This window comes from Pleurodeles waltl, chromosome 3_1, assembly GCF_031143425.1.
Source record: "Pleurodeles waltl isolate 20211129_DDA chromosome 3_1, aPleWal1.hap1.20221129, whole genome shotgun sequence".
Classification (NCBI taxonomy): domain Eukaryota; kingdom Metazoa; phylum Chordata; class Amphibia; order Caudata; family Salamandridae; genus Pleurodeles; species Pleurodeles waltl.
The window spans coordinates 1439003384-1439015481 of NC_090440.1; the positions used below are offsets into that span (position 1 = coordinate 1439003384).

General features: G+C 45.3%; 1 protein-coding gene across 9 annotated transcripts in view; it reads right to left on the minus strand.

The window, feature by feature from the left end:
- The window catches only part of DIXDC1 (DIX domain containing 1), a 523962-nt gene that overhangs the window by 277930 nt on the left and 233934 nt on the right, over positions 1–12098 (minus strand). For all 9 annotated transcript variants that reach the window (XM_069224996.1, XM_069224988.1, XM_069224993.1 and 6 more), the window contains 2 exons: positions 8330–8579; positions 7574–7684 (listed from right to left, as the gene is read on the minus strand). In XM_069224996.1, coding sequence (XP_069081097.1) covers positions 7574–7684; positions 8330–8579 — 361 coding nt within the window. The remainder of the gene's footprint in view (positions 1–7573; positions 7685–8329; positions 8580–12098) is intronic.

Below are 12098 nucleotides of genomic sequence, written 5' to 3' on the forward strand. Positions count from 1 at the left end.
CATTTAGGTATATACTGATTCTCCTGATAATACTCATGATCTCGATGGAGTCATTAGATGACTCTGTAAGGCACTAAATTATTTGTGAATGGATTTGAAGGAACCACTGAGTTTCTATTACTGTTATTGGACAGGTTCCTAGGTATAATTGGTGCCCCATGTTTCTTTTCTTTTTGTAATGGGGTGGGGGGGAAGCACCCCAATGTGGATATGAAGGTGCACATATCAGAAGCTGTCCATTTCTTAACATGTTTGTCCCACGGGCCAGTAAAGTTTTTATTGTACAAAGTTTCATGTAGTTCCCGATTTCACCTAGGTTAAGCAGTTTCTTGTTTTGCCTTTGCCTACACTCGACTATAGTTGGATCATGAGGGTTGGCTCTTACTGAAACTGCTGGTAATTCATGAGCACTTAGTATGCAAGTGCATACCATGTGTAAATTTTACTCATCGGTAACTCGAAATGTGCAATGCAAAGACATGTCAAATTACAGCTGTGGCCACAATGTTCAAAAGGATAGTATGCAACATGGACGCATAGCCAAATTCCGAATGTCTTGTAAAATTTCAACCCACTTTATAATGTGAGACCTTGACAGATTTTTTTCAGTTTTGTGAGAAATAAACAAAGATAAAAAATATGCTGCTTCGCACACCATTTCCCTCCATGCACATATCTGTAATGAGATTTCCCCTCTTTGCACATATTTAACCCCCAGTGCTCGTGTTTTGGTAACCTGCGACTATCCAATAGCACTATTTGTGGAATGAACATAAAGAGATACTTTTCCTTTTAATAGGACCCTTTGAGGAAGTAGGTAGAGAGTTCAACAAATCATCCTTAACTGAGTGCTAACAGTGCAGCCCCTGTAATTTTAAAACACAGGGACAAAATGAAATACTTCAAAATGCTATGAGAGCAACAAACTTAAGGCTGCTGGGACAGCCTGCATCCACAGAAAGATATTTACAGTGACCTTAATCGCAAGTAAAGCTAATCATGTTAATCAAGCTGAAATTGAAGACAGATGATGACCAACAAAAAAAACGTGTGCACATCACAGGTGAAAAACAAATTAGTGTTGCTACACAAATTACAAGGAAACAATGTATTTATCTCACTGAATTTCTGGATTACATTTGCAATGCAATAGGTCCTGCATTTTCGTGAGTTAGAGCTATTTGCATTGTAACTTCATGACAAGACTTTTCTTGCCACATAAACTGGTCAACCCTGCCTCCTAATTTCGTATTCTCCTGCCATATAATTCCAGTGGCCCCGCATTTAACTAAAACACTTCAATTTACCTTCTTCCTCTATCTTAAAACATATACAATTATCATATAACCTTTATCAGAAATAAACTTTTTGGCATTAGAGTGTAATACTCAAAACGCCATAACAAAAATATTATTTGGGGCGAATTGGAGGATGAAAGGAAAGAGGGAGTCTGGAGTAAAGATGGAGAGAACAAGTGGCACAGTAACAGTTTCATGGGCCCTGGAGTCAGAAAGGAAATTGTTGACTGCGGTTTTGGTAGGAAAATACAGCAATAATTAAGTTTAGTGAGGTCGATAGGTCTTTGGACCTCAGTGCCACTGCACCTGTTGCTCCATTGATAACTAGGCCTCAGGAGAGAAAGTAAATGGGGCAGAAAAAGAGAAGCGAAAGGAATACAACAGACAAAAGGAAGAAAGAGAAGGGGCTGCAAAGAAATAAAAGGGAAAGCAGGAACAAGAAAATTGAAACACAGCTAAGAGAAGAAATATAGCAAATGTGTGACACAAAAAAAGGAAGGAAGCTAGCAAACGAAAGATAAAGAGGAAAAAATAATGAAAGAAGTGTGAAAAGAAAGAGAAAAATGAACATTAGAAAAAAAGAGAGATGGTGAGAGAAACAAGTAGTTAAAGAACCAGGGCATGTATATACTGACACATTACAGACAAGTAACTTGTGGCTTCCACATACAGACGGGAAAAAGAGGGATTTATAGTACAATGTGAATTGACAGATAAAGTTAAGAAAAAAACGCCAGAGAAAGGAAGGAATAAACATCTAAAAAAAAGTGAAAGGACGCATACCAAGTCAAAGGAAAGAACATCTAAAAAAGACAAAGAAAGAACAAAGGGAAGAGAACAGAAAAAATAGTGAAAGAATGAACGCCTGATGAAGAAAAAAGTGAAGACACAAGAAAAGAAATAATAACATTTTTGCGAGCTTGAAAGAGAAGGTAGCAAGAGGAAGAGGGAAATTAACAAAAAGGGAGAGGAGTAGAAATAAACAGTTAAAAGAGAGCAACACTGTTAACATGTGGATTTTAAGAGCTGGAAAGAGATAGGTGGGAGAGAAAGAAAACATCGAAAGTAAACAGAGTAAAGGAAAGAACTGAGTGAGATAGGTGAAACAGACCCTCCCAAATAAAGATGGCAGCTAAGAATAGATTTAATTGGCTCACCCACGTCCTCAAACAGAAGTCAGAGTGTGGAGCAGCAGGGGGCAGGAGGTGCATTAGCAGAGTTGTACGTAAACCCCCAATACAGCAATATTGGGGCAGTTCAGATCAGGATGGGTGTATAGACAGAGCTGTGTCCGGGCCCCACGCTGGAATAACAGAAAAGCAGCGGGTGAGGAATGAGAAACGGAGTGCCGTGTAATTCCACCTATTGGAATAATGGAGCGCTGCAGGTTAGGGTTGAGGTGCACTGACAAAGAGTTGTATGTGGACTGCAGTACTGGAACAGTAACAGGCACACAAGGTCAGAAGTTAGGTATGTTAATGGAGCTATGTGTGAACCTTGTTATTGGCATGCCAGTGTTGCTGAGTGTTAGCCTAGAGGAGCCCTGGTGAAGCTGCGAGTAGGGCCTAGTATGGGAGTGGCATTGCCTCTGAGGCACAGAAGTGAGGAGAGAGAGAGAGAGAGAGACTTAGTACTGAGAAGAAATGTGCATTGAATGTTAGAATTGATGGATTCTGGTGGAGTTGTGGTGGTTCTCATCAACAGTGGCGTTTGATGTCAGACTTGAGGAGCACTGACTGAGCTGTGTTTTGCTCTTTTGGATCCAGTATTGGCTTGGCAGTGGGACTGAATATTAGATTTGGGCTGCTGTAATGGAACTGTATGTAAGCAGGGTACCAGTATAGGAAAGGAAGTGACCTCATCGGGGTAGAACTGAGGTGCACTGATGGAGCTTCACCCGAGGTCCCAGTACTGGAATAGTAGTGTGTACCAACTGTAAGAACTCAGGTGCTCTGGCAGACAGTGTGTGTGGAGTTCTGGCATGGCTGAGTGGCTTCAAGTGTGTGAACTGAGATGCACTGATGGGAGCTGCGCCTGAGGTCCCAGTAATGGAACAGCAGTGTGTACTGACCGTAAGAACAAAGGTGATCTGGCAGACAGCATGTGTGGGGTTCCTGGCACGGCTGAGGGCTTGGAGTGTGTGAACTAGCGTGCACTGATGGCGCTGCGCTTGGGATCCCAGTATGGAGCAGAAGTGGGCACTGTCTATAAGGATTGCGGAGCCCTGGTAGAGCTGGCTGCTTAGGCTATAAGCAATTACAAGCAATCCTCTGTCCTTGCTCTGCGCACACAGGAAGGCACACTTGGTAAAAAAAAATCCAAGCCAAGGAAGGGCGGGGGCAGGAGAGAGGCTGTAGAGAACCCACAAAGACCAAATGTGACCAAGATAACAGCCTGGTTTATAGCCTTGTTTACAGCTGAGCTCAGAGGAGGAATGCTCTGCAAATGAAAGGGGACACTTCTCTTGCAGGAGCAGGAAATAAAGGAGAAAAAAAAAGTCCCCTACTGTAGGAAGTTGGCTCTGCATATACTATCTCAAAGTAAGAGATAGTGTGCACAGAGTCCATGGGTTCCCATTAGAGATCCGATAGTGGCAAAATTAGATAATTCTAATGCTCTATTTTGTGGTAGTGTGGTCGAGCAGTAGGCTTATCAGAGAGTAGTGTTAAGCATTTGATGTACACACACAGGCAATAGATGAGGAACACACATTCAAAGACTTAACTCCAGGCCAATAGTTTTTATACAGAAAAATATATATTCTTAATTTATTTTAGAACCACTAGATTCAAGTTTGAAGTAAATACATAAAATGCAAGGTACTCCACACAGCTAAGTAAGGAACTTTGAATTAGAGCAATAACGTACACAGTTTTAGTTAAAATGGCAATAAGCTATTTTAAAAGTGGACACTGCAAAAATCAACAGTTCCTGGGGGAGGTAAGTAAGGTTAAGTTTCTGAGGTAATTAAAGCACTTACAAGTTCAGTTTCCTGGGCATAGGCAGCCCACCGTTGGGGGTTCAAGGCAACCCCAAAGTCACTGCACCAGCAACACAGGGCCGGTCAGGTGCAGAGGTCAAAGGAGGGCCCAAAACACATAGGTGCCTATGGAGAACAGGGGTGCTCCGGTTCCAGTCTGCCAACAGGTAAGTACCTGCATCTTCGGAGGGCAGACCAAAGGGGTTTTGTAGAGCACTGGAGGAAGGGGGGGACACACAAGTAGGCACACAAAAACACACTCTCAGCGGCACAGAGGCAGCCGGGTGGAGTGTACTTAGCAGGCATTGGGTTTTCAACAGGAATCAATGGAGGGACCTGGGGGTCACTCTAGCGGTGCAGGCAGGGCACAGGGGGGCTTCTCAGGCCAGTCACCAACTGGGCTAGGCAGAGGGTCGTCTGATGGTCACTCCTGCACTGGAGTTCGGTTCCTTCTGGAGCTGGAGGCTGTAGGTGCAGTGCTTGGTCCAGGTGTCAGGTTCTTTGCTCCAGGCAGTCGCGGTCAGGGGGATCCTCTGGATCCTCTCTGCATGCGTCACTGTGGGGTTACAGAGGGGGTCTTCTCAGGTTACTCACGAGGTCGCAGTCGCCTGGGAGTCCTCCCTGCAGTGTCAGTTCTCTGGAGCTCGAGACGGGGGCGTCGGGTGCAGAGTGTGAAGTCTCATGCTTCCGGTGGGAAGAGTGAAGTCTTTGAAAGTTGCAAGAAAGTTACAAAGTTCTTGCTGTTTTTGAACAGTGGCACTATTCTCTGAAGTTTCTTGGTCCTTCTGTTCAGGGCAGTCCTCTGAGGCTTCAGAGGTCGCTGGTCCCTGTCAGATGGGTCGCTGTGCAGGTTCTTTGAGTCTGGAGACAGGCTGGTAGGGCTGGGGCCAAGTCAGTTGTCGTCTCCATCGTCTCTGTAGGGCTTTCAGGTCAGCAGTCCTTTTTCCTTGTTGTAGGTTGCAGGAATCTGATTTCTTGCGTTCTGGAGTGCCCCTAAATACTAGATTTAGGGGGTGTTTAGGTCAGGAGGGCAGTAGCCAGTGTCTACTGTCCTGGAGGGTGGCTACACCCTCTTTCTGGCTCTGCCCTGAAGGGAGGAGGGCACATCCCTAATCCTATTGGGGGATTCCTCCAATCTCACGATGGAGGATTTCTAAAGGCAGGGGTCACCTCAGCTCAGGGCACCTTCGGGTCTGTCCTGACTGGTGAATGACTCCTCCTTGTTTTTCTAATTATCTCCTCCAGCCTTGCCGCCAAAAGTAGGGGCAGGGGCCGGAGGGGCAGGCATCTCCACTAGCTGGGATGCCCTGGGGTGCTGTAACAAAAGGCATGAGCCTTTGAGGCTCACCACCAGGTGTTACAGTTCGTGCAGGGGGAGGTGAGAAGCACCTCCACCCAGTACAGGCTTTGTTCCTGGCCACAGAATGACAAAGGCACTCTCCCCATGTGGCCAGAAACCTGTCTGGTTGTGGCAGGCTGGCAGAAACTGGTCAGCCTATCACTAGGAGTCGGACTGGTATTCAGGGGGCATCTCTAAGATGCCCTCTGGGCGCTTTTTACAATAAATTCCACATTGGCACCAGTGTGCATTTATTGTGCTGAGAAGTTTGATACCAAACTTCCCAGATTTCAGTGTAGCCATTATGGAACTGTGGAGTTTGCGTCTGACAAACTCCCAGACCATATCGTCTTTATGGCTACCCTGCACTTACAATGTCTAAGGTTTTGCTTAGACACTGTAGGGGCATAGTGCTTTTGCACATATGCCCTCGCCTGTGTTATAGTGCACCCTGCCTGAGGGCTTTAAGGCCTGCTAGAGGGGTGACTTACCTATGCAGTGAGAGGTGGGCATGGCACTCTGAGGGGATTGCCATGTCGAGTTAGTCATTTTCTCACCACCAGCAAACACAAGCTGTGAGGCAGTGTGCATGTGCTGAGTGAGGGGGTCCCCTGTGTGGCATAAGACATGCTGCAGCCCTTAGAGACCTTCCCTGGCATCAGGGCCCTTGGTACCAGAGGTACCATTTACAAGGGACTTATTTGGGTGGCATGGCTGTGCCAATTGTAGGAACAAAGGTACAGTTTAGGGAAAGAACACTGGTGCTGGGGCCTGGTTAGCAGGATCCCAGCACACTTTCAATCATAACTGGCATCAACAAATGCAAAAAGTCAGGGGGTAACCCCTGCCAAGGAGGAATTTCCTTACACCTACAAACCAGATAAACAGGACAAAGCGTAATTATGTAATTATACAGTAATTGCCCCTGCTCCCACACAGAAGAAGGAGGGACAAAGAGGCATGACTGACCACTGGCAAGCAAGGATTTTTCAAATGGAACTGAAACTAACAAATGAAATTGCTGGAACTTCACAGAAGAAGTACACTTAAAAGTATACAAACGGTTGTACGCTTATGCTCGACCTAAAAAGGAGGAGTGTTTGCTCTCTGCTCTCCAGCAGCGGGTGAGCTTGGGAGTGCAGAATTCCCTCTTTCATCCATCTAAGTAAAAGTAAAAAACATTACATGTCTGCTGTTCCCTCATTCCAGAACAAAACTGGACAGATAAGAGCATCCTACCTGAGCCAGACAGAAGACTGTCGAGCGAGTAAAATGTATGCTCTACTGTAGGAAATATTTGGGTGGATTTTTACTTTAAACCTTCACCTTCAGCCTCACAGAATACTTACTCTCCATTGCAATGCTGGGAAAACGAACGCATTTCAACTGATTTCAAAAACACTAATCTTAGATCAGTTATTTTTTCCCTTTTACACTGTTGTACAAAATAACATCGATTTGACTGTCTGGGCAAATTCCCATTCGAAACACCAGCTAGCAGTTATTCAAAGGCACAACGAGGAGTTATTGATCCACTGTGGAGATCAAAAGGCAGCATTAGACAGAGAGGAATTGCTGGGATTTACATCAGCCTGGAACAAAAAGAAAAACACTTCCGAAAAAAAAAAATGTTGCTGAGATGGTAATCCAAAGCGACCCTGCAGGTGACAGTGAACCTCAATTCTACTCTCTTCATGTGCCCCAATAGCATGGCTAACAAACATCTGCTTTACATACATCTTGTTTCACAGATTTTGTCAAATGTGTGCTACAAGCATCAATATATAAATGAGGAATAAGAAACATGTAATCCTATATGATTCAGAATGTTGTTTGTAAAAAAAACGTGGTCCCAAACAATGTCTAGATTTGGGTCAATTTCAGAAAATGATTCCTAGAAAGGTGCAAGTCTTTTCAAGTAAAACGCACACCAGCGTGGTATGGAATGGAAGTTACCTTGACGGTGATGTTGGTGACGGGGGTCCATCTGGTTGCCCCTCGTACTGTTGAACCATCGCCCTGACACTCCAGTACGGGTTTTCGATCTCATCATCCACACTGCTGCTTCTGCAGAGACAAATCACACCCCTGGTGAGGATGGGTTGCAGGATTGTGCGATGAGCACTGAGTGAGATAAAACACCCGCCCACTGCAACAACAAAAGTTAATATAACCGAAAGCTAACAGTTGCTATTGAGGATAATGAATTTTGTGGCTCGTTCTCAGCAAAATATCACTAAGTAGCAGTGTAATAGCTTGCAAACCGCCGCCCTAACTTCAAACGGGTGATGCACCGGCTCATTTTGCTGAGCCTCAACACAGATGGGCGAGCAATGCAAAGCGTGTGTGTACGGCGGATGCTCGAGTCAGAAATGCTGTCCACTGCCGTGGCCGGTGGGTCTGGGTAGGATGCAGGTATCCTAAATATAATGTCAGTGGACAGGTTATCTGCACTCTTCTGGGGCAAGGTTCTTTAGCCGTTCCTTCTCGAACCACTTTCAGCTATTAGGTAAAACAGACCACAAAGCCCCAATTACAAGTGTTTGAAATATTAACTCTTTTTGAAAGGTATGTGACTTACACTAGCAAAGATGCCTTTATGCATTAGGCTTTAGTGGAGCAGAAATATGTGAATTGGTAGGAGTAAAAGACCATTTTGTATATTTGAAACTTCTGCATTTCCTAAACTAACAAAATAATAACCTGGGTTACCTTCGTCTGTATCGGAAGACATCTCGCCCTGACCTGGACACATCCTGTCGCACATCAGCCAGGGCAGTGACCGCCCCTTGCACCATCGCCGTGGTTGAGTGAGGCCTGTGACTGGCTGTGGTGGAGTTTTGGGTCTTCCCTGCCAATCCAGCTTCACTTTGGCTTCCTGTCCGGCCAGATCCTGGCTTAAAGTGTGCAGCAAGAGCTAAGATCAGCCTCATGGCAGACTTAAGGTTTCCATCCACTATATCTAAAAAAAAACATGGAAGAAATTGCATTGTTTGTCAGAATGACATATATGGCAACATGCAAACAAAACCATAAGAACAGACTTTGAATAAATCACTTTACATATTATGTACTCATACAAACCCAACTTAGGTCTGAATCTGTCATGAATGGCCTTACTGCCTCTCCCCCATGGCAACCACTGACAAGATACAATTCCTTCATAACACAGCACAACGTAACTGAACAAATTCACTCTCTAGCTTTCCTAGTAGTGTGCTAAACATTATCTGGTGAAGGATGGGGCCATGGAAACTAAGGAAGAGCACTTTGGGGTGATCTTTCTCAAACTTTCTTTTTCGCTCTTTCTTTCATGGACACAAGCTGTGTTCTGCCTTTCATTTCTAAGGGTCAACATTCTAGGACACCCCTATAGCAGAACAAAGTGAGGCTGCAGAACAAGAGCCACATTTTAGATAGATGGAGCCATTATATTAATGTCCATTTTCTCAATACACCAAATCACCTCCATGTCTAGTGGAAAGATAGCTGCACTGTCCTGGATCTACAACTTCTCATAGTTAGTACTTTGGGCTTCTCAATGACTGGAGATCAGGGTGCGGGGTCCAGGAGCTGTCACCAAATCCCATCAAGCTCCGCATTTCCATTGCTCGTTTACCGCTTTCTCTTATGGACAGTTGACCACGCGACGTGGGTTCCCCAACATATTATAATGATATCCAATGGATTTTCTGTGACTGAAGAAAGGTCCATGACTATTGATGGAACTCCTGTTTAGGGTCCTATGCTGTCAGAGCTCCATTTCATCATCTTTCTCGAATTATACCAAGCTGTGCTTTCACAAATCGGAGAAGCAAACTACCCCCCAATATCAGGGTATCTGCCATGGTATTCTTGGTGTGAACAGGCGAAGAATCCTGGAACACTTGCCCCCAAAATGGTAATTTAAATCTTTCACAAGAGGATAAAATTAGAGGTTGCGTGCTCCTTTCCTAATATGAGAATCGACTACAAGTTTTTAAACATTCCCAGAAAAAGGTCCAAAGCCTTTGTACACAGTTTTGCTGCCTTTCCTTTTTTGTACAAGAATACTCCTTGCTGTGCGATCGAGATGTTTCAAATACAGTACATGTTTTCGCCTGCCTCGTTCTATATTATTGATGTATTTATCCAATTGGAACTACTTTGAAATAAAGTTCTGCATGCAGATTAGGGAAACAGAACCCAGAGGTGGCAAGGAGAGCTCCAGAAACAATGGGGAACGAGAGAAATGTCTGAGAACGGTCTGCCTGGAAATGAGCGCGAAAACCTGAGGTAGGAGTGAACAATAGTAAATGTGGACTTTAAGAGGGGCCCTTGCATAGAACCTCGGAGTCTGGGAGACAGCCAATAACAATCAAGAGAACAGGAGTCAATGCATTAAGCTGCACACCAGAAATAGAGATATAAGAAAGACTATACGTGGGGGCAGACCTAAGAATCAGAGCGTGGCAAGTGTGGGAACTGGGGGAAATGGGTCTTTAAGTGATGAAGTGTTGGTGAGCGCAGCCATGGAGAATGCAGAGAGTGAAGGGCAGAACTTCATTGAAAACGGGAAAGCAGCGAAGTTTAGAATAAAAGGCGGTAGTCGCAACCTAACTTGACTGTCACGGCAGCTGAGGGATTGGGCGGCAATCATCAGAAGATGCAAACTATGTCACAGAACTGAATGGTTTGGATCACATGTCGCTGCACAAAGAAAACAAGTGATAAGCTTCAGTGGCACGTGGCACTTTTTGTTGGCCAAGTTCAAATAATGTGAATTTTTACCAATATATTGGCAAGTTTGCGGCCTCGGAGACCGCTTTGCCAGCGATGGGTTCTTCAAATTTGGGACTACACATTCTGCTTTTGTCACACTAATGAGGACAGCGATGGAGGAGAAAGACGCCACTATCTGTGACACAAGGAGAGAGCTGAACATATCTAAACCTCGATATCAAGTGTTTGGTTTTGCTTTGGTACACAAACTTCCTGAGTAATTAAAAACGCATATTATTCACGTGCAATGGTAAAAAATACAAAGGTTGTCAGTGACAAAGATGGGTGGATAGAAAACAGGAAACGGGAAAATGTAAAAAATAAAACATACATTATTGTTTTAGTACCGCAGATGACGCCCAAGAAAGACAATCACGTGCGAAGAGAAGGGAAGACACATCTAGATGTTTTTTTAATCTTTTGTTTTAATATGTTGCAGTTTTACATACTGCAAACGCGACCCAATGGCTAGATTACTTTCCCCAAGGTCAAATTGATGCCTCTTCGGGCTACATTGCATTCCACAAGGTCAAATTGATTTTTTCCCTTGAGGAGGGGGCTGGGGGGAGGGGGATGCAATGAATGACTTGCCGGAATCGCAGAATATTGAGCCGACATTGAGACTCGGACCTGGTTCCCCAATTTTAGAGGGGGCATATCCGTCCATTAGGCCACATCTCCCACAAAGTCGAGGTGGCAGCTGTCCCTCCGAGAGGCCTGTTCAGTGACCACGAGGGATTCTTATCGATCCGCAGCCAGCAGCATCTCGGTCCCCAACTAACTCCATCACATTGTACAAATCAGGGTCACGCGTGATGGGATCCGCCTACCACGGAAATGAGATTATCCCAGCACTCGCCGAATTACACGCAGAACTCTACATGGCAAATTTACTTTGAGAATGCAGCTGGTGGTGGGGACTGCAATGCAGCCTGTGGAGCAGGTGATACCAGAAGAGAGGGCAATGGGCGGAAGCACAGGGAGAGGCAATGGAGGGCGGAAGCAATGGGGGAGGACCAGTTGGAAGGACTAGAGAAAGCCAGGAGAAGGACCAGAATGGAAGAGAAAGAGAGAGAGAGAGATGGAGAGTAGGAGAGAGGGAGAGAGAGAAAAGAATGGGACTTTAAGGACATAAGAACCCGGGGTCAGGGAGCATGTGGATGCCAGGACAAAAGAGAGAGTTGATGACAGCCCAGGAAGAAGGGAGAGGAGGGAGTGGGGAGCGGGAAGGGGGGGGGGGGGCGGGAAAGGGGAGAGAGCGAGCAAGGAATGGGAAAGTGTGAGTGAAAGTGAGGAAGGAGATGGGAAAGGAATAAGAGGGACGGACGGGAGAGGGGGAGAAGCATACAAGGGATACAGAAGAACGCGAGTCAAGGGAGGACACAACAAGGGAGTGGAGAGAAAGAGACTGCGGGGTGCAAATGTGAAAGCCGTGCCTTTGAGAGCGGAAACCTTTGTGCTTTTCCGACGGATGACACTTCATGTCTGAACGTGCCCGAGAGGAGCAACAGAAAAACGAAATAAATGAGAGGTGACAGATACACAACCAAAAGGACCAACTACCAACCACCGCGTAAATGTAAAGCATAAACCTACCACTGACATGGGACATGAACAGCCAAGGGTTGCTGCTCGAAGCCAAAGGCAAACAGCACAGCGCTGCACGCGAGAAATAACTGAGGATGTTACCTTTGTAAGCACCGGGTAGACAGCACGTCAT